At 55.2% G+C, this 22,297-nt stretch overlaps 1 protein-coding gene across 1 annotated transcript in view; it reads left to right on the forward strand.

Annotated features, from left to right (window-relative positions):
- The window catches only part of LOC104529735 (nuclear receptor corepressor 2), a gene marked incomplete at both ends in the record, with an annotated part of 44,211 nt that extends 22,990 nt beyond the window's left edge, over window positions 1-21,221 (forward strand). The window contains 19 exon segments of the mRNA XM_029086532.1: window positions 1,847-1,997; window positions 5,523-5,675; window positions 6,073-6,159; window positions 6,630-6,907; window positions 7,720-8,083; window positions 8,599-8,826; window positions 8,941-9,114; window positions 9,117-9,176; window positions 9,554-9,703; window positions 10,135-10,269; window positions 10,378-10,540; window positions 11,147-11,694; window positions 13,907-14,050; window positions 14,217-14,359; window positions 14,696-14,889; window positions 16,572-16,721; window positions 17,020-17,165; window positions 18,413-18,466; window positions 20,994-21,221. Of these exon segments, the coding sequence (XP_028942365.1) occupies window positions 1,847-1,997; window positions 5,523-5,675; window positions 6,073-6,159; window positions 6,630-6,907; window positions 7,720-8,083; window positions 8,599-8,826; window positions 8,941-9,114; window positions 9,117-9,176; window positions 9,554-9,703; window positions 10,135-10,269; window positions 10,378-10,540; window positions 11,147-11,694; window positions 13,907-14,050; window positions 14,217-14,359; window positions 14,696-14,889; window positions 16,572-16,721; window positions 17,020-17,165; window positions 18,413-18,466; window positions 20,994-21,221 (3,550 nt within the window).
- Window positions 21,222-22,297: the final 1,076 nt, after the last annotated feature.

Genomic DNA, 22,297 nt, shown 5'->3' on the forward strand with positions numbered 1-22,297 from the left:
GCAGGCGGGCGATGGTTTTTTTGCAGCGTGAGTTATTGCTTGTCTGGTAACAGAGCGGAGAGCATTAAAAAAAAAAATAAATCTGTTTCCCGTGGGGATTTTATCGGGCCATCATTCAGATATTTAAAGCCTCTCATGCTCAGATTTTTGCCTGCCTCCTTCAAGGAGGGTGACCATGTTGTTCTTTTGACCCTGGGGACCTGAACCTGAATCCTGGCCCAGAGCAAAGGCTCATCTTGCCCTGCTGCCCTGCATCCAACAGCTGCCAGGAACGGATGCTCGAGGGCTGTAAATAACTCATCCGAGCAAGAGCGTGCTCCATCCCCTCGTATGGGCAGCAGCGGGTGGGCGTGAAGGGTCTAGGGCATCATGTGCCAGAGATCAGAAGATGAGCAGTTTGCTGAGATGCTATTTTACATCCCTCTAGATTGCTTTGTTTGGCTTGAGAATGAGGTCCCAAGCCCAGACCCAGGGCATGACCTGCCTCTCATGCTGGCCCAACAGCTGCATCCCTCTGCTCTGGCTGGGGAGAAGGACCCCCTGTTCCGGCAGCAGCTCTGGGTACCAGAGCTATTTGATCTCTGATTAATCATCCTGTTCACAGAAGGCAGATCTTGAATATATGCTCTCTGCCCTGAAGCCATCTGTCATGACTTGCTTTCAGATCCCCTCTGGGCATGTCTGCAGAAGGAAGATGACTTACCTGGGGCTGGGAGAGCGGCTGCCAGAGCCGGTACCGGGTATATGGCCAGGGCGAAGGATCAGAGCATTGAACCCATGCACTGGCATGTCCCAGCAGCTGCCGTGGGGCTTTGGGGACCACTGGCTCTCAAGGGGCTTGGTACAGAGCAGGGCCATCTCAAGCCTGGACTGGGGAAATAATCTGCCCTGGCACAACCTGGAAGCACCAGCAAAGCTGGGTGGGGCATCGCTTCCCCACCGCTTCCCACGAGCAGCAGTCCTGGGGGCTGGTGGGGTTAAACGGCAGAGTAGGAGAGTGTCAATCAGGAACATTGCTGTGCCTTCCCTGCGATGGGGTGAGGGACTGTCATCCCATAATGGCTGTTCCCTGTTGGTACTGACAGCTTGTGATGGCAGAGGGGTGTTAATCACCAGCAGCATCTTCAAGGAGGTCCAGCTCAGGGTGTTTTGAAGGAGATTCGGGTCAGGCAGGTGGCTGAGCTGTGCCCGTGTGTGTCTCTGGGGAGAGAGATGTTTCAGTTCACACCAGTTTCTGTAAGAACCTTGATGTTGTTTCTGTTGGAGAGCTAACCAGCAGGCTTTGCTCCTCAACCTGCTCCAGAACCAGTCTCCTTGACACCTGCCATCTCGCCCGGGCGTGCTGCCAGCTCCTGCACACAGGCAGCTCTCTGAAGGTCACACGTGCTGCCAGCCGATGTGCCCTGTGTGGGCAGGACATCTCCACGGCTCCTGTAGCAGGCTGGGGAAATAGGCTGCAGGGAAAAACTAATGCTCGAGCATCACCAGGGTGTCCCCAGGGGGGACCACCCTGTCCCCCCAAACCCAAGGGGTGGAAGCGAGCTGGGTAGCTTACACTGAAATGTGCAGGGTGATGGAGTGGCTGTTTTGGAGATCCATGCTGTCCTCACCCCCTGTCTCTTCCCAGCAGCCCATGTACTGCACAGATCACGTACCTTTTTACCACTCCTCGTTATCGTCCCCATCAATAATTAAGCTGCAAGTCCCTGGCTGTTGGCTGCTCCAGGAAGCGGAGGCCGGGCGCTCTCCCTCCGCTCAGCCTCCCGCGGGAACAGCCTGTCCCTGGGCGCGCGCTCGCTTAATTGCTTGTGACACTGTTAAATATGGATCTTGGTGGCTTTCCAAGGGCACCCCGGCAGAAGTGCTGTACAAAGGAACCATTACCAGGATAATCGGAGAAGACAGCCCCAGCAGAGCGGAGAAGGCGAGAGAGGATGCCATGCCCAAAGGACATGTCATCTACGAAGGGAAGAAAGGCCACGTGCTGTCCTACGAGGGTAAGTCCTAAGCCTCTGCCATTTTAGGACAGGCACCAGGGGTTTGTCCTGCCGTGGTTGGGTGTCAGGACCTATTTGAGGAAAGGCTGATGAAGTGCAATGGGCCAGCCTCGCGTTTTTGCTTCCAGCGTCGTTTCTCTCCCTTCCCACCTGCCTACAGCCTGGCTGGGTTTCCCTCTGTCCCTTGTGGTTATCTTGCCTTGGAGGCAGCTCTGCTGGTGGGCATGGGCACGATGGAGCCACGGACAAGTTCTCTGGTTTTGGTTGGTTTTGGGAAGCAGGAGAGAGGAGAGGACCAGATGGGAAGGTATTGCCTTCATCCCTAGCACCCTGTACAGGAGAGGACTTTCCAAAAACATTATGAGAGCATCCCCAAGCTCTTGGGCCAAGTTGGGACTCAAGAACCTACAAGATTGAAGCAAGTCAGGTAGTTTGGCATAAAAGTTTAGTTGGACATCAGATTCCCACCTGCAATGTCTTTGGCACAGTGCTGCTTCCCCACCATGGGGCTGCCCTGCAGGAATCCTCCTGGGCCTGACAGCACCGTGTCTCAGTATCTTGTGAGCTTTGCTACAGCATCTGTAGCTATTGGAGAGGGTGAAGCCATTCCTGTGTCCCACAAGGAGCCTGCACAGTAAAACATCTCCTTGGTAAATGCTGACGGTGTCTCGCTGCGTTAGCGGAATCGGCCGCGAGTCACCAGCTGCTCTGCGAGTCCCACTGCCTCCCGTTAGAGATAAACACATGTTCCTCTCCAGTGGAGCTGGAAATGACTCCTCCGTGCTCCCCTTTCGCCGTGTGCTGGGTCAGGCATCTCTGGTGTGGAGCTGGGCTCCTCCTCGCTTGCAGCCGGGTCAGGAATTGCTGAGTTACAGACACCACAACCCCGCGTCTTCTTGGGGTAAAATAGTGGCCTGTGCTCTGGCATGCACAGGGACGACCATCCTGTTGTGTCACCTCTCCTCTCACTTGGATTTGGAGATGACTAAGGAGCAGATCCTAACCTCAGCCGCACCCACCTGCCTCAGTAGGTATCCCTGGTCAGGTGCTGCGCTACCTGACCCCTCTGCCCCCTCCCCAGGGTGGCTGCCCCCCTCCCTGGGGCAGAGCATCCCTTCCAGCCTGCCTGTGGTCAGTGCTGCAGGCAAAGTGTGTCCCACAGAAGTCCCTTTCCTCTTGCCCACCAGTGCAGGCAGCTGGTTTCATCACAGGCTGGTTGTTTCAGCCAGGGCTGGAAGCAGAGCATTGGGAACACGTGGGACAACTCACAAGCTTTGGCAGATGCCACCTCTGTGTGCCCTGGGACCACAGGGACCTTTCAGGACAGGGCTCTGCGCTGTGTCTCTCGCCCGCTGCATGGAAACCAGCTTGTCCCATGCCCACCCGCGTTTGCTGTCAACTCTAGCCCAGATAAGAAGTGTCACCGCAGGAGACTTGTGTCTGGGTGCCCTTTGGGACAGTTGGCAGGGCTGGGACCAGGAAGCATTTCGGGAATTGTTTGTGCAAGAAGTTATTTTAATCTCCTCTGCCTGGGCTTGGAGTCGAATGAGGTTGATCCCAGAAACGGTGCTGCCACGGGAGGGACCAGGAAAGCTCCCGGCAGCGAGGACTGCCCATGCCCAGAGCTGGGATCCCACTCTGGGCAGCAGAGGGGACCTGCAGACCAGACTTGTCCCCATTGCACGCACTCATTGGTGTCAGCACGAGTCTCCTCAGCTGCAGCCTGAGCCCTTTGCCTCTTGTCCTGCCCTCCATGGACACAGATGAGGAATTAATTCCTTCCTCTCCAGGGCAGCCTTTTACACGCTTGATAACGTTGATCGCATCCTGAGTGATCTCACCTGCTCTGCAGCCCAGCCAGCCCTGCTGCCCGCCTCCTTCCCTCCATACAGCCCAGCAAGGCTTCACAGCCCGGAGCGGAAGAGTTAAAAACAAAAATTAAATAAAAAAACCTGAAATTGTTGGTGATTATGAATTTTGGCAAGCAGAAGAAAAATTGCGAATTCTTTAGTGTCATGAGGGTGCTTAAAATAAAAGAGCTGTAATGAGCCGAGATCCTGCAGCATGTGCGAGCTGAATTGTGCTAGATTGGTTATTCTCATTCTGCATCTGATTGCTGACGGCTTCTGCAAGGCACGGGACGTGGGTTTGGAGTGATTTTCTTTCTGTTTATTCTCTCTTCTCCCTCGTGCCCTCCCCCTGCTTCCCAGCAGTACAAAGGGTGCCCAGGGCCGTGTCCCCTTCTGCAGAAGGGCTGTTGCCAGCAGATGTGCCTTGATGACAGGGTGCAGGCACGTCGCCTCACATCTGCCACGAGGTCCTCGGCTGATTCTGAACATCACCCCCGGATTTCTCCCCTCTAATGAGTCTGAAGTGAAGGCTCAGGGACAGATCCCCCTCTTGTTTCCCTGCACGCAGCCCCAAACCCTTTCTGGATTGAGTGGCTGCTGATTGCAGAACCAAATAGTGGGTGTGAAGTTGTAATAATCCCATTTTATTAATTACTGGTTTTACCGAGGAGGACTTTTGTTCCCGATTGTCCACGATGGAAATGAATGTTTTAAAATTCTCCTCCATTTTCTCAACTGTATAAACCCCTTCTCTGCCCACAAAGAGGAGGATCAGGGCACCAACAATCCTCAGCAGGGTGGCCAGGCCATGGACGATGGGCAGAGACGTTCACCTCTCCAAGCTCAGAGCTCTTTCCATAAACACGAGGCACTTGGCCAGACCAGAAGCTGCCTGCTCAGTTCACAGCTCACTGCACACGATGGGGCGGGTGTGATGCTGCCTGGCACAGGCACGGCTGTCCTTACAGAGGGGTGGGGGCTGTTGCTCAGGACAGTTGTCCACTGTTGGTTTGAGAGCAGAAGAATCTGCTCTGGATTTGAACAAGAAGGTGGTCAGTGGCCTCTCATCATGCTGGTGCTCACACCATCAGTCCTGCATGAGACTTTTCACCGTCTCTCCCAGTTCTTGTGCTCACTCACCGCTGTTTCAAAGGAATCATTCTCAGCTTTGCCTCTCCCCTCTTTTCCCTGATTTTCTCACCCAGGGAGTGTCTCGGCAAATGTTAAGGCTGGCCAAGATCCCAAACAGTAGGTGTCTACCAAAAATCAAAACAAACAAGGAAAAAAAAATAAAAATCCCCAGATCCACAGGGCCAAGTTCAGTGGAACCGCAGCTGCTTGCACCAGCGCCGCGCTGGCTCCGCGCTGTCCTGCTGCCTTCATCTGGCCCCCGCCGGGGAGGGAGGGAGGGAGCGAGACACGACAGGGTGGATGCTCCCACCCGAGCGGGAGGGACAGATCTGGAGTCTGAGACCAGCAGGGAGGGGAGAAAACACCAGCTGAATTTCTTGGAAGCCAACCTCATGCGAGGTTTCTGGAGTTGCTGAGTGGTGGCTGATGCTGGGATGGGATCTGACCTTTCGGTAACACACGCAGACAGCAGTACACACCCTCCCTTGGCTGGTGCTGACGTTCCGTGTTCCTGATGGTGCTTCTTGGTGTTCCCTTCCCCCAGGTGGAGTTGCTGCTTCTCAGTGTCCCAAAGAAGACAGCAGGAGCTCAGGAGCTTCACATGAGACCACAGGAACCAAGCGGACCTATGATATGATGGAAGGGAGGATCAGCCGGGGCTTGTCAGCCCGTGATACCTTATCTGCCAGCATTGAAGGTGGGTCTGGGTGAAACCTTTCACCCATGCCATATTAGTAGCAACCCTCAGAGACCCCATGTTATCTCTTGTCTACACGACACATCTTCCTATGCCCGTAATTTGGCAGCGGCTGGCTGGAACCCTACAGCACATCCCAACAGGACAGCATCCGAGCAGCATGGGAAAACAAGGGACACAGACTGGCCCGTTTGCCTTTGGTTTGTGTCCTGGTAGACCAGTTTCAGGACCACAAAAAAAGGAAGCAGATTTTTATAAAAGAGAAATCAAGTAATTTAAGAAATTGTTGATATTTTTCCTTGTTGTCCCAGGAATCCCTGGTAACACTGCCGTTGTGTATTCATTGTAAATGAACTCTTGTGTCACAACCCAGCTTCTCCTCTTGGATCTCTTCTAGGTCTCATGGGCCGAGCAATCCCTCCGGACCGACACAGTCCCCATAACCTAAAGGAGCAGCATCACATGCGGGGCTCAATTACACAAGGTAAAGCCTGCAAGCAGAAGATGGCCAGGGCTAGAGGTAACGTGGGGAAGTATCTCATTGCATGACCCCTTGTTCTTGTTGTCAAGCTAGGGCAGGAGGAAACAAGGATGGACACATCAAGGTCCATCTGCAGATCTCTGCAGCCTTGACTGTGTGCCCACAGAGATTTTCAGACTTGCTCAGTTTCCACCGACCTAAACTCTCACCAAAGTCAGGGGTAAAATTCCCAGTGACTTGCATGAAGGCAGGTTGGAACTAGTGCAAAATGGGTCCAGAAAGTGGTGGTAGATGTAAGGAGGCCCAGCTGCATTAGTGATGTGTCTGCTCTGTGTGCTCAGTTGGGTACCAGTTCCCAAGTTACATGCACTAACTAGAGACCCCCTTGGACTAAGCATCCCCACAGGGACTGGGAGTCCAGTGTCTGGCTGGGAAATCACCGTCTGTGTCTGTCTTCTGCTTGGGGGTTGCAGGAATACCTCGGTCCTACGTGGAGGCCCATGAGGACTACCTCAGAAGAGAAGCCAAACAGCTCAAGAGGGAAAACACTCCACCGAGGGACTTATCTGATGCCTACAAGGTCAGGTCTCACGAGGGTCTTACTCCCCTGAAAATGAAACCAGCCCACGAAGGCCTGGTGGCCACGGTGAAAGAAGCAGGAAGATCAATCCATGAGATTCCCCGGGAGGAGCTGAGGCGGACACCAGACATCTCTCTGACGAGGCCTCTGAAGGAAGGCTCCATCACGCAGGTGAGTATGGGGCAAACAGCAGATGAGGTCGGTCCTACTCAGGCTGCTGTCTTTGCACAGAGCCTGGGGACCATTCCCAAGGTAAAAGGAGAGCAGGGAGGACTTTGGGGTGCAAACACATCACTGGTGCAAATTGAAGCTTTGCTTGGGTGCAGGTTGCCCTTCACCATCATTTGGTCTTGAGAGGTCCCTTCCAACTCGAACCATTCTATGATCCTTCCCAGTGGCTAAATACACAGCTTGAGGAGAGGAGCTCAGCACCCTGGGGCACATTAAGAGAGCAATGCTTCATCCACGTACACACACGGAAGGGGACACATTTGGCTCTTGTTCAAAGACAGTCAATTTGGTGCCCTTGGCAATTGTGACTCTGGGTGCACATAATCTTGGTCTCCTCCCTTTACGGGCAAGTGTCAACCCAGGAAGGCCAGTAGTTAGGATGAAACATGGCATGCTGTCTTCTGTTGGGCTCCAAATATTTGGAGGGTTCCCATAGCACCTCGTAGTCCTACCTCATTTCACAGTGTGTGTAGGAGAGAGGCGTGATGGGCACAACCAGCCTTCAGCAGTGACTCATCATCGTCTTGTTGGAGCACAACAAGACATGCAGGACGGGCACTCCACCCTGCCCTGCACCGTGCAGAGCGGTTATCTCTGCTTTGCCGATGGCTGTTGCCATTTGACCGAGTAAAGTGATGTCCTGACCCACAGAACGAGGAAGCACGAGTCCCACTGAAACTTGGTGGGATGCGGTTGCTGTGTCCTCATCTGCTCTACACGCCGTTGATGTCCCCTCTGCCTTCTGTCCCCAGGGTACCCCACTGAAGTACGACAGCAGCTCTTCCTCCTCGAGTACCAAAAAGCACGATGTACGGTCCATCATCGGCAGTCCCGGCAGGACTTTTCACTCTGTGCACTCACTGGACGTCATCCAAGACCCAAGGAGTCTGGAAAGAGCTTACGAAGAGAGCCTGAAAAACAGGCCAAGCCCAGTGACAAACTCGGGTGGCTCTATTGCCAGAGGGGCTCCCGTGATTGTACCGGAGCCGGGCAAGCCCCACCAAAGTGCCCTCGCCTACGAGGACCACCAAGCAGGGCACAGCACGGCGTTCAGCAGCCACTTGCACAGAGGGTCTCCGGTCTCCACGCGGGAGTCCACGCCGCGGCAGCACGAAGGTACTTGAGGACCTTTTATTTGATGCTCAAGATTTCTAGCAAGCCAAGTGTGCAGGGTGTGTGGGAGGTGGCTGCTGACCCCACCTGCCTGAGATGTTCCTGGCAGGTGCCATCAAACCCTCTCAACTGTGTTTCATCACCATTGCCAGGAGTTTCGGGGTCCCCAGCTCTGCTCAGCAGTAGTGACCTCCCTGTGCCGAGGAGCATGGTGGCAAGGCTTCACCACCGCTTGCTTGTGTGGGCCAGGGTGAAGTTACAGACAGCCCAGCGTGGATGTGCTGGGGTGGAGGGATGGTTTGGGACAGGCTTCTCCTCCCAGGTGCAGCCAGGGCTTGGGCCACCTCAGCCTTGGTGGAGTAACATGGCATGGTGGTGCAGGGAGGAGAGAAAGGTCCCTGCAGTTTGGGGGGAGCTGCGGGTGTCCCTGGGGGACATACTTGGCTGCAGGCATCCCTCGGGGACATGACTTGGCCACGGCACTCAGTCTCTGACTCATTTCCTTCTGCTCACTGCAGGGAGCATCACTGCCGGGAAGCCGGTGTCCCAGGACAGAAAAATCACCCCCACATCGAGAGAGCTCACCAACTCCAAGTCTCCACATGCCCCTGTGGCCGCCCACCACCACCCTATCTCCCCATACGAGCATCTGCTGCGTGGTGTGAGTGGGGTGGACCTGTACCGAGGACACATCCCATTGGCTTTTGACCCTGCTGCCATCCCGAGGGGAATCCAACTGGAAGCAGGTACCTTTGGCAGGGGCACGGTCTGTTTGGGGTTGTTTTTATTCCTTGTTATGCTCCAAAATCTTGAGGTCTCTGGGGAAGTCCACTTCATATCTGCATCCTTTCCTCTCCCAGCTGCTGCTTACTACTTGCCAAGGCATCTGGCTCCGAGCCCCACGTACCCCCACCTCTACCCCCCGTACCTCATCCGGGGCTACCCGGACACGGCTGCCATGGAGAACCGACAGACCATCATCAACGACTACATCACGTCCCAGCAGATGCACCACAACGCCGCAGCCACGGCCATGGCGACATGCTGCGTGGCTTGTCACCTCGGGAGCCCTCCCTCGCCCTCAACTATGCAGCAGGTCCTCCTGGCACGGCATCATCCAGGGGTTTGGGGGCAATTTGGGAGAAGGAGGTTGGGTCAGGCTGGCACTGCCAGCTCCAGTGCTGGGGCCAAGGGCTGAGGCAGCAGCACGGTGTCACTCAGCGGTGTAGGAGCTTGGTTGGTCAGCATGTGGAAGAGCTGGAGGGAATTTGATGCTCTTTTTGCCATCCTTAGTTACTTGAGGCTCCTTATGTGTGACTCTGGTTTTGGGTCATGGGAGCTTTTCCCAGCCTGGCCCTGTTGACCTTTCGGAAATTCAGGTGCACTCCCAGAAGAATATCACTCCTCGCTCCAGCGTGGCCAAGCTGCAGCAGCTCAGTGTCGTCTTGACAATCCTCTCACTTCTCTCTCCAGGAATCATCGACCTGTCCCAAGTGCCACACCTGCCCGTCCTCGTGCCCCCCACCCCTGGCACCTCTGCCACCACCATGGACCGCCTCACGTACATCCCCGGGCCCCCCCAGACCTTCGGCAGCCGGCACAGCAGCTCCCCGCTCTCCCCAGGTAATGCTGCAGGTTGTTTTTCCCGTGGGGAAGCAGAACTCCCTTAACCCATCCAGGGCCACAAGCTCAGCATGCTGGGAGTCCAAATTCATACTCACTCAGGCACCAGCCCACTGGCTCCCTCAGACCAGCTCCTCTCATCCTGCTTGTTGGGGGCTTCCTTGCTTTTCCCACTTCTTCCCCAACGTGGCAGCTGGCAAGCAGCTTTGTGGCAGGTCATACCCTGGAGACAGCACCAGGGCAACTGTTCCCTGATTTGCCCTGGTTTTGGGGCACTGGTTGCCCCCATCTGTCCTGCTCCAGGTGACATTGGATGGAACTGTTCCTTATCTGCTCTGCAGACAAAGCGCTGTGAAGAGCAGGCAGGGTTCCCCAGGGGAAATTGGCTGCTCTCTCTGCAGCCCTTTCACTGCCTTTCTGTTGGGTTTCAGGAGGCCCCACACATATGACCAAACAGTCAGGATCATCGGTGTCCGAGCGGGAACGGGAGCGGGAACGAGAGAGAGAGCGGGAAAAATCCATCCTAGCGTCCACCACGGTGGAGCATGCTCCCATCTGGAGACCAGGTAGGCTGGGGAGGAGCCTGGTACCATATCTTGGGGTCCATGCTGGGTGGAGGTAGTGTTGGGACTATAACACGAAGAGCTAAAGAAACCCTTTGTTCTTTTCCCCAGGTACAGAGCAGTCCAGCAGCCGTTCATCCTCGCACTCTCACAGCCACCAGCACTCTCCCGTCTCGCCCCGCACCCATGAGACCATCCAGCAGCGCCCCAGCGTGCTCCACAACACGAGCATGAAGATCATCTCCTCGGAGACCCCCACCCCTTCCGTCCTGCGGTATGTCTCCCCACCACGGTTCCTGCTGCTTACCTGGACCCCTGCACTAGAGCAACCACAGTGGTTAATTAATGAGCATCATCAAACAGGGCACCTCTGAGATGGAGCGAGGGTTGTTTTGGCCTTGAGTCTCAGTGGGAGCAGGACTGGGGCTTACAGGGAGGTTGTGATGGGGAGAGGTGGGTGTTGGTGCCCAGTTCCTTTGCTTTTCCTCATGGTTTTTACTGCTACCAGGAGAGAAAGCAGGAGCATCCCAGGGCTGTCTGTGCTCAAATCACCTAGGCAAGAGGTTATTGCTCCTCTTACTCAAGGTTGCCTGGTGGTGGAGCTATGAAGGTCTCTGGGACCTGTCCATGGGTTTTATTCTCTCCAGTCGATGCATCCAGGCCACAGCCAATACCCAGTGGCTAGTTCCTGTGGTGGAGGCTCCATCTGAGCCCTCCTCACCTTCAACATGGACCAACCCTATGCTCAGGAGCCCAGGGAGGACCTTGGCCAGGCAGGGGAGGACCTTGGCCAGGCAGGGCTGAACACCAGGGCTCCAATAATAGCACTCTCCTTTCTCCACATGCTTCTCTCATCTTCGCCTTTTCTTCTGCCTTCCAGGTCCTCCTCCACCACTACCACGTCTCCAATCCGCTCCACCGCCTTCCCCTCGGCCTCCACCCTGCGTTCCTCCATCAGCGCAGCAGATGGCTACGCAGCCCTGATGGACCCAGTTGTCCTGCAGAAAGAGGCCTCGAGGACACGGGAAGCCAAGGCAGAACGACCCCAGACTGACAACAATGTCTTCACCTCAAAGCTGCCCAGTGGGGCCAACCTTGAACAGTCACCTTCACCCATTAAAGCCATGGAGTCAAGACCTTTACCCGCTTCTGGACCTGGTTCTTCTCATCACTATAGCAGAGGACAGGGGAAGAGCCAGCAGCACCATCACCCTCTGGACCAGCAGCACGCAGCCTCGGGCCCCGAGCAGCACAGTAGAGAAAAGAGTCAAAGTAAAACCTTTTCAATGCAGGAACAGGAGCTCCGAGCACTCGGTAAGACCACCACGACAGCGGCCAACTTCATAGATGTGATTATCATGCGCCAAATGTCTTGCGATAAGGGGCAGCGAGAAAGAGCCTCGCTAAGTAACGACTCCGCTAGCGATGGTAAGAAATTGGAGGGGAGAGGCGAGAGAGCTGTGGCCTGAAACCCGTTTTCTTTCATTATTTCTTATTTTTAGTTGCACGTTTTGGCTGTTGGCTTCGTCAGCTCCCCCCAGTGTGCTTGTCTCTCTGCTTCCCGGTCGTTGTGTGACTCCAGACTCTTTGATTTGTCTGTGTTTTAGGGATCTTCCCTTCTCCCACCCTCTTTTATTTTTTTTCTCCTTGCCAAGCCCTGTTTTGCAAATGTTGTTCAGTTCCTGGTATTGCTTTTTACAGACAATAGCAATGTGCTCATTCCGATTTCCCCATCGGGAGAAGTTCCCAGGCAGTCTGTAAGGAGCAGTCGTGGGTAATAAATCAAGTGAGCACAGCAGAGAAGCAGGAGTGTGAGTGGGACAGGGCTGCTGCCTGTCAGACACTCATCTCCTCACTCACAGTTGTGCTGTTGAGCGTGCAGGATCTCAGGGGGCTTTGTGGGCTGCTGCATGATGCAGCTCAGGTGGGAGCCCCTCGCTTGGGGTGATCTCACTCAGGGTCCTGGTGCTCGATGCTGCACAAGAGGGCAACACAGGCAGGGCTGTCCAGGAATCACTTGGCCCACCCGTGCTCAGCACACATTTCCAGAGCAGACTACAGGAACCACCCAATAGCAACCTTGTGTGGGACACAAAAGCACTGGGATAAGTTTCTCCAGAAGGAAGTGCAGGGAGGGGGCTGGATTCAAGGTCTAGGTCATTCTTGGTGGAACCAGTCTTCACCCAGAGCGTTCATCCAGGCTCCCACCAGCACACAGAGGCAACAGGCAGTCTGTGGGGATTTGATGGGACCTGTTCTTCAAGTTGAACATCAGTGCTGGAGGTTGCTACCCAGCTCCCTTTTCTGTAACCCAGGGGTGAAAGGGACACAGCAGCATGGCTGGGGGAGGAGAGCTGGTCTCACTGGCACATCCTGACCCACTCATCCCACCACTTGGTCACGTCTGGTCCTGGCCCCTTCTAGCAGCATGCTCCAGGGCCAGGGATGTGGCTCTGGCCACGATGTGCTGCTTGGCTGAGCTTTTCCTCCACCCTTCTCCGTGGCACCAGTGTCTCCTCCAGCTGAGTGTTGTCGTACTGCAGAGGAGAGGGGCAGCTTTTCTATAGCCATGAGCTTACAGGGAGGAGCTGGTTGTTCTCCAGGACTTAACTGTTGGTTAGAGATCTTCCCAGAACAGGACACTTTGTCTTGGGTGTATCTGAAGCATGGTCCTTTCAGTGCTGGCATGCATGGGGTGATGGAGGATGCTGCATCCCTGTCCCAGGGAGGTTCTCCATGGGGGTCCGCAGTACGTGCAAGGTCAGTGTCCCTGTGCCTGGGCACTGGGGACCCTCCAGCAGCGCTGTGAGTCGCCTGCCAGATCTGCCTGCACTGGGTGGTTCTAGGAACTGAGTGTTAGGAGGGTAAAGGTCTGTGGAGGCAAAAGTCTCCACAGTGAGTGTTACCAAGCGTGCTTAGCTGGTGAGAGGCAGCATGTGCCTCCTCCAGAACTCCTCCATCCTCCACCCCTGGTCTGTGGAAGCATAACACAACCATGCCCCCGTTTCCCCTCTCTTTGAAGGATAATGGTGGTCCCTCATTCCAGCTCTGCCTGCTTTGATGCGACTTGAGTCCATGCAAAGGGCTTAAAAGGCAGAAAAAGGTCAGGAAGCCTTTCTGCCCCTGTGGTGTGTGAGTCTGCTGTCTTCAGAGCAGGATCTGGAGTCTGCAGGACCTCACACCCCATTTTCAAGTCCCTGCTGTTGGTCATGCTGGGCTTGGGGCTTTGCTTTGTAAAGCACTTGAGACCTCCCATGAAGGCACCTCCGCTTCTGCAGGGCGTTGCTTTCCCTGCTGGCATAGTGGGGGTTTATTTTTTGTGTTTCAGTTAGTGGGGAAAAGGGAGGGAACAAGTTGTGAACCCACAGGTGTTGAATTTGGTTCCTGACTCTGGTGCCACCGCCGTGAGCTGCTGAGCGTCCAGCTCTGCAGGAATGAGATGTCACCTCTTTACTGCAGCCATCACCACAACTGGACATCAGAGGTGGCTCCTGGGGCTCCCTGCAATGTCACCTGCCATGTCTTCCCTCATCTTTTTTCCCCATTTTGCTAACTGTGTCACTCTGCCTGCAGGTGATGGTTGCCACAGGCAGAAGCCAAGCGAGCTCCTGGTTTTAACTCCCTTCTCCCGTTTCCCCAGGTTTTCACGGAGGCTACAGCCCCGAGCGGATGGAAGCAGTGAGTCCCGTGAGCTCGCCCAGCCTGTCCCATGACAAAGGGGCCAAGCTGCTGCAGGATGCAGAGAAGGGGCATGGGGAGCATGACCTGAGGCAGAAGCAGCAAGGTGAGGGCAGGGGCTGGCAGTGCCAGCTGGCACGGGACAGCCCAAGCTGGCATGGGAGGGCTTCATCACCCAGCTCTCGCTCGCCGTGCCCCGCTGCCATGCCAGGATGGTGTTTGAGGGACACTGACACCATCTCATGCCTGCTCTCTTCTCTGTGCCTCCCCAGGCTCGCTTAAGGCCTCGGCTCCCGAAGCAGCCCACCTGCAGCACCTCCGGCAGCCCGATGGCCCCCAGTGCCAGCCCCTGCAGCCCAGCCAGAGCGTCAAGGGCATGAACCAGCGAGTGGTCACACTGGCCCAGCACATCAGTGTAATTTACTCGTTCTCACCTTCCTACTGGGGCTCCAGGGAGGAGGGAAGAGCTGATAAGAAACATGTCAGGTGGGGAAGGGCTGGGAGTGATGCTGGAGACCTCAGCACCTCTGGCTGGGGGCTGGAGGGAGCAGGGTGTACCAGGCTGTTCAGCCCAGGTGCTTGTGTCCCCAACAAGCTCATCATGAGAGCTGCTGCAGGCAAGAGGCAGAAGTCACATCCCCACCAGGACAAACCAGCCTAATTCCCTCCTGCTTGCCTTGTCTCCGTTGAACCCAGCAAAGCAAGAGGTAGAAACCAACCCTATTTCTGACTCAGGGATTTCTTCTTCTAGGAGGTCATCACGCAGGACTACACACGCCATCACCCACAGCAGCTCAACTCCCACATCCAGACCCCGGTGTACTCCTTCCCCGGGGCCACATGCCCCGTGCTGGACCTGCGCCGTACCCCCAGCGAGGCGTATCTGCAGCAGCAGGAGCACGCAGCGGCCTCCAGGATCTCCCCACAGAACGAAGGCGGCAAAAGGTGAGGTCAGAGAGATGGATTTCTGCCCACCTGCTCTGTCAGTCTGAGGTCAGACAGACCAGAGCTACCTAGAATGGGGAGCCAGGAGGGTGCCCTTGGCCACCAAGGTGGCATGTAGGGCAGGCTGGCACTTGCCATTGCTGAATGTACGCTCCCCAGCTCAGGGCTCAGCTGGAACACTTGCTTACACAGCCCGGAGGTTAAAACTGCCTTCTGATCTGGGCATTCTTCCGCAGTGGTGGTGCCTCTCTTGCCATTCCTGTTGTTCTAGAGATGCTCTCCAGAGCCCCTTAGAGTCCATGCATGATCCCCTTCCCGCTCTGGCCAGTGTCACAGAATCATTGAGGTGGGAAGGGACCTCTCCAGATCATCCAGCCCGATGCTTAGCCCAAGTAGGTCAGGTGGAACAGGTTGTCCAGGGCCATGGCCAGTTGGGTTTTCAGTATCTCCACTGATGGAGACTTCAGCACCTCTCTGGGCAACCCATGCCAGTGTTTGAGCACCCTCACAGTAAAAAAGTGTTTTCTTGTGTCGATGTGGAATTTCATGTGTTTTGGTTTGTGCCTGTTACCTCTTGTCCTGTCACTGTCCTCAGTCCCTGGCAGATCATGGTGCAGATCACCTTTCAGACTACAGATGGTTCCAAAAAACCCAAAGCAACATGTTTTGCATTGATTCAAAGTTAATTTTATCATTCTCACTGTCAGTGAATCAGAGGCTTGTTAGACACATGTGCTGTGTCAGCTGCAGCTATCCATTCCAGGCACCACCTGTATTTCTTCTAAAGTCACTTTTAAATCCTTGTGCTGGTATCAGCAGGGCTGATTCCTCTTGTAGGGAATTAAAAAATGGGAATTGTGAGAATGGGATCTGTCCTTCTACACAAACACCAAATGCATCCAGGAAAGAATAGTGTCTCCAAACTGGTGGTTCCTTGTCAGTAAATGAGATTATTACTCCCCAGCTCTGTCTGGTCCTAGAACTGGCTTTGTAACATGATGGGAGAGAGCCCAGCCCTGGCCACCCAGCGACGAGGGGAAAAAAAAAGTGAGGGGAAAAAAAAAGGAACCACAGAAAGAACAAAGACGTAAATTCCCAGAACTTGCCGTGAGGAATTCCTCGTGAACTTGAGCCTGGCCATCTCCCAGGCGCTGGCCATGGGCAGGCATCGGGGGCTGTGTCGGTCCTCTCCAGGCTGCCCCAGCGCCGGGCTCATCGACGCAGCCAGTGAGGTGGACGGGGGGCGGTGGGTGCTGCCCTCCCCTGTGTCTGCAAATATGATGGAGAATCAAAAGCCACGTCCCCAAAGGGTTGATGTCCCAGCCCTCCGCGGGGATTGTGTCCCTGCCAAGGGGCACTTGGGCTGAGCCAGCAAGTCCCAGGCCGTGGGCAGCTGTTTTGGGGCTGTATTTGGGGTGGCTGCTGGCTGGCCTGGGGCCTGGAGATCTGGGCCAGGTCTGGGCTCAGTCCTGCTCCGCCGTGCAGAATGCCCAAGCTGTGCTCTTCCTCCCGCCCGCGATGAAAGGCGCCGTGAGCCCCCGGGGATGTGGATGGAAGGTTTGGCTTTTTTCCCCTGCTGTCGGAAAGTTATTTTAGTCCTTCTCCCCCTCCACCCCAGGCTGCTGTGCAGAGACACAGGGTGTTGCAATAAACCGATGGCATCTCCCCATGGTTTTCCACAGGTCCCCAGAGCAGAGCAAAGCCTCGGCCGGGAGCGGGGCGGACAACTGTATCGAGCCGGTCTCTCCACCAGACGGCGTGGGGGAAGCAGAGCACGCCAAGACCGCCACGTACCCGATCCTGTACCGCGAGGGCGAGCAGATAGACCAGAGGTAACGCCCAGGGAGGGGACGGTGGGGACAGCGTGGGGATGTTCCCCCCTGTCACCATGCTCGCCCTGGTCCAGGCTGCTTTTCTTGCAGCCAAAAGCAATGTCACATCCCAGGTTGCTGTTGTTGTAGTGGCTTTTCAACACCTTCTGGTACATTTAGGGTAGGAATAGGGAGAAGGGTTGGAGATCCAGAATATCTCAGAAGCCCCCAGGCTGATTTTGAGGACCTAAGAGCCTCTCTAGGTAGGACTTTGTGAACTGGATGTTGCAGAGGTTTCTGATGGTCTTTTGCTTTGCAGGATGGGGTCCAAGTCCCCAGGAAACAACACTCAGCCTCCAGCTTTCTTCAGCAAGCTGACTGAGAGCAACTCTGCCATGGTGAAGTCCAAGAAACAGGAGATCATCAAGAAACTCAGCACGACCAACAAAAATGAAACGGAGTACAGTAAGGACATGTGGGGGAGGCAAATGTGGGGCACTGGGGGGGGGAAAAAACCTTGAGGACACGTGAAGCAAAAGAGATCTGGGAATGAGTGCTGCTGTGTTAAGAGCTGGGACCTCCGAGCCAGCGCCCTCTGCATCGTGCCATGGTTTTTTGGGAAGTGCAAGGTCCAAATGCCACCTGGGATGAGCCATGCTGGTGCCAGCAGTGGCTGTGTGCATCTGGAGAGGTGATGGGAGGCTTCCCAGCCCCACATCTCCTTGCTCTGGGGCTGTCAATCCCACCCACACCAGATAACCTCAATAGGAAGGAAATAATGAGCTGAGCATGGAGGAGACTTAAGAGCAATTGATATTTTAATGAATGGCCAGCCAAGCTGAATCCTTCCTCCTTGAGATGCATCTCCCCCCAACGTCACTGTAAGCCCTACATCAATATTGGTATAGCTCTGTAAAACTAACCAGCCTGGCTTATATTAGAAATTCAGCCCGTTCATTCATTAACCACTAATAGAGTAGATAGGATCATAATTTAATTTAGCCCAGCATTATACAGTCAATACTAATTCAATTTGAATCCATCTTACAACAGCTGCATCGGATAAGAGGGACCGAGCTGTCTCGTCTCCTGGATGATGTTACCATGAGCCAACAGTATTGTTATGCCCCTTTGGGGACATGGGGCTGAACCCCCTGACCTTCCACATTTTCCCTTATCGAGGGAAAATATATAGAAATAGGAAACGCCTCTTATTTGATGAGAATATCTGTTATTCTAAGGAAAGTGATATCCAAGTCAAACAGCTCAGCTAACAGGGAAAATATTGATTTAACATTTCTCCTCCTCCTCCTCACCCTCCCCACTGCCCAGACCTGCTCCCTGGATGTGGGGATTTGAGCCTTTGGAAATCCCGTAGGCAGGAGAGGGTTTAACTTCACAGAGCTTGTCATCTGGAGGGTGGGAGGGAGGGAAACCAGCACTGAGCACCGAGACATCACCCTGGCTCTCTGGTCTCTGCTTTTGCCCATTCCCAGCTGGTGAGACGTGCCCACTGTGCTTCTCCCAAAGGCAATTATTCCTGGTCCCAGCCAGCACCCACAGACCTACCCCAGGGTCCGGGAGAGGTGGGCTGCTGTCAGCCTGGGTGCTGTGACAGGGACACCAGGATCTTGTCATGGCTGGGATCCCTCCCTAACGCCAGCCTGCACATGCTGCTCTCCGTACTGAAGAGCTTCTTTGTTTTTCTCCAGATGTTGGGCAGCCTGGGACAGAGATTTTCAATATGCCGGCGATTACCGGAGCAGGTAACTCTCCACGTATCTGTATCATCCCTCGTTCCCTACGGGGCTCAGCCACAGAGAGCAGGAGACTCAGTAGATTTAAGCATCTCCTTCCTTCCTTTTGCCATAAGACTGAGCATGACAGTTGCCGGGAGGCTGAAGCCTTGGGACACACCGTTAACTCCCTGCTGTTGAGTTGGAGACGGTGCAGTGTAATTCCTCAGAAAGTCTGTCAGAGTTTGAGGAGAGGTTAAAAGCCAAGCAAGGGTTGGCCATCTGATACCAACAGAGCATTAAACCATAGAGCAAGGTGGACCTCACGTTCTGGAGAGAGCAATCTGCTCTTGGTGGAACCTTGCTGTCACCCATGGATGGGTAGAAGGGCAGCAGTGAAAGGGAAGGTGAAGGTGGGAAGCAGGCTTCGTGCCACCATGGGCTGGGCAGGCTGCAGGAGCTGGTTGCAGAAGTAAACTGGGGTGAGAGCAACACCCCATAGCCTTGAACTGTGAGTGTTGGGCAAACTGGTGATGGCTGAGGACCACGAGGAGGAGGTGATAGCCAGGAGATGCAGGGATGCCAACAGCATTCTCAGTCCTCCAGGTACTTGAAACATGGGTTGACTCTGGTTTCTCAGAAGCTGTGAGGAAACATTGAGCTGATGGCCAGGCCTGGCCATGGTGGTGCCAGCTGGTGCCATGTAGAAGGGTTTCATGGGCAGGACTGCTTGGACCTCTGCTGCTCTGCACAGTGTGGGGCTTCCAGCGGGTGAAAGGTTTCAGGCTCTGCTGTGCCCACAGCTTTCAGCCCAGATGGGGAAGGAGGAGAAGGAGCAGCTTCAGGAAGGGATTTTGGCAAAGAGGGATGGAAATGGACCCCATGGAGTTGGACAGCCAGCATGGGCTTCCCCAGCATGGGACAGAAACCAGCCTGAGGGAGAAGGACAGCACGAAGGCTGCCGAGCTGTTGTCACCTGCTGCAGCAATGTCTGGGTGGGCACCCAAGTGAATGAAATGAATCCCCACTGAGGAGTATTAGTCCATACTTCATTAATAAGTGTTAATGCTCCTACAGCAGGAACACCTTCAGGATGGTAGTTTTAAGTAGGAGGACTGGCCACACTTCCCCTCAACCAAGGGAAAGGGAAGGAGGTGCTGTGGGCAAGGACTTTGTGTGGTAGGAGGGCCAGGGACAGCCAGTGCAGGCATGCTGGGGAGAAGGAGCTGGCTCATGTCGACAGCTGGGATGAGAGGGTGTAGCCAGCCGGGACCCGAGGGTCTGTGGCAGACAAAATTTGGGGAGATGAGATTCAACCTCCTGAGAGCATCTCCTGGTTAAAGCTGCTCCTGCTGTGCTGGAGGGAGGCGTCAAGGCAGAGCACAAGGAGTTGAGGACCAGGGTCTGGCTGGAGGGGACCAGGAGAGACCCTGCCTGTTTACAAGAAGATGAGCAAACCCAGGATCCATCCCGGAGGGGCAGCAATCCCAGCGGGAACACCCCCGGGATGGGACAAGCTTGGTGGTGGGGGGGCTGCCAGGGGGGCTTCCTCGCCAACCTGCTGTTTTTGTGTCTATATTTTGCCCTTGCTTGTTCCCCGTAACCGCCGCGCTGGGAATGCCGGTGGCGTGGCTGAGCGTAGTGCCCTCCGGTCCCTGTGCGGTGCTGCTCCATAACTGCATGGCTTCAGACTCACAACCACGCCGACACACCACTTCGCCTCTGCACCCTGTCCCATAGCCGTGGCTCAGCCTGGGAGGGGTCCTGGACCCAGTGGGCACCCAGCCTGGTGGGGGGAGGAAGAGAATGGGCCGGGATGATGGGCAAGGGGCCTGCAAAGAGTGTGAGGAGGGACAAAAGGACTCTCCCCTCTCCCCAGCATCGCCCGACCCCACGCAGGCAGCCCTGTGGGCTGTTGTGTGCCCATCCAGGGGCTGCCTGCCTTTAACACTTCTCATGCCAGGGCCAAATCCAGGTGCTTCTTTCCAATCAAGTGGAGATTTTTTGGGGTGCCCCCTCTTATTCCTTGACTTTTCCTCCATGGGAAACTGCCCCAACCTCCAAATTCCCAGCACACCGACCTTTGATCTGTGCGTGCATCCATACGGACTCCACGCATCCAGGTGACTCCTGTCCCCATACCGAGCCTGGCACAGCCCCTCCTTCTTGCAATCACTCCCCGGGGCTCAGTGACAACCCCTTCCCCTCCCACCTTGGCCCCAGGGACCCCTTCCCCTCCATCCTCCGAGCCCTTGGCCCCAGGGACCCTGCCTGCCTGCAGCTCTCCAGACAGTAAGTCCCATCCCATCCCACCGCCAGTTCCCTGCCAAGCCCTGGGGCGGGATGGAGCGGGGAGGAGGAGGAGGACGGGTGCATCGCAGCGCTTGAAAGAACAAGATGACAAAGTTTGTTGCTTTGCGAGAATGTGCTGACTGTTTGTTTCTTCCCTTCTCCCTTGTCTCCTTTCTCCCCTTTCCCCGTCCCCCCCATCTTTCTTCTCATTTGGCTCCCCCCCCATCTCCCGTCCCCTCTCTCCTCCCTCTCCCGTATCTCCCAGGGCTAATCAGTTGTAGGAGCCAGTCGGTCCAAGAGAATTCCAGTACCAACATGGGGTTGGAGGCAATAATTAGGAAAGCCCTAATGGGTAAATATGACGAGCAGTGGGAAGAGCGCTCACCTCTCAGTGCCAATGCTTTTAACTCTCTGAATGCCAGTGCAAGCCTGCCCGCTGCTATGCCCATAACTCCTGCTGATGGACGAAACGAGGACGTGCGCTCCTTGCCAGGTCTGCAGCCCTCTCCACCTTCGCTCTCTCTGTGTTATTAATTCTCAGCCTTTATATTTCCCCTTTTGTGGGTGGATTTATTCCCCCCCACACACACACACACACATACACACCGTTTTTGTTCATTTTGGTTTTCTTTTCTCCCCTCCCTCCCTCCCCCAGCTTGGAGCTTTTTGAATCCGCTGATTAATCCTGGTCTTGTTTGATGTTAATTTAATAGTCTCGGAAGGTGCTGTTGCTTTCTCTAAACCACTGACTGTGCTCCTTTCCTTGTTTGTTGGTTTTTAATATCTCCTTTTCTTTTTTTACACCATGGAAAGGTTTATGGGAGGGGGGGGAAATCCCCACACCCCAAAAAATGAAGCCATAAACTTAAATAGCCACCCCAAATTGTCCATAAACCCCAGGCAGCATCACTGCTCCTGAAATAGGGGAAGGAGCTGAGAAGGGCCAGCACAGGGGGACATAGGGCAGGGTGGCCTTTCCCTCCCCAGCCTGGGGTCAGGGCAGGCTCCAGCCTGGGACAGAGGGTTGGATGGGACCTGGGGGTGCTGGAGCAAGAGAGAGAGCTTATGTGGGTACAGGTGATAGAGATGGGGGACAGCTTCAGAGAGCAGGGCTGGGGATGAGCGGCCTGATGGGCTCCTCCAAAGCTGGCTGAGCATCTTGGAAGCATCTGCCTGGCTTCAGGGGAGGCTTGAGCAGAGCCAGAAGGGTTGTTCTGCAGATCCTCAGTTAAGGAAGAGAGAAGGGGGACCAGGGATGGATGGATGGATGGATGGGGGGAGAGCGACTGTCCCCCGTGCACCTGCAAAGGGCAGATGGGCTCTTGCAAGCGCCCTGCACAGAGCATGGCAGCCGGGGACCAGAGCTGAGGAGTGGGGTCCTGGGGACACACACGCGCCTTCCTCTGGGTCAGCTTGGACAAGGCGCTCTTTAGCTTGTTGCAGAAAAGCTTTTCTGGCTCCTGCATGAACCAGCAGCTTTTTCCAGCCATGCTTCCCCATGCCTGGCAGAGGCTGCCCAGGCAGGCAGGGTGGGATGAGGAGCCCATCCATTGCCCCGCTTTGGGAGCT

Source organism: Antrostomus carolinensis, unplaced genomic scaffold, assembly GCF_000700745.2.
Source record: "Antrostomus carolinensis isolate BGI_N321 unplaced genomic scaffold, ASM70074v2 scaffold30068, whole genome shotgun sequence".
In the NCBI taxonomy this organism is placed as follows: domain Eukaryota; kingdom Metazoa; phylum Chordata; class Aves; order Caprimulgiformes; family Caprimulgidae; genus Antrostomus; species Antrostomus carolinensis.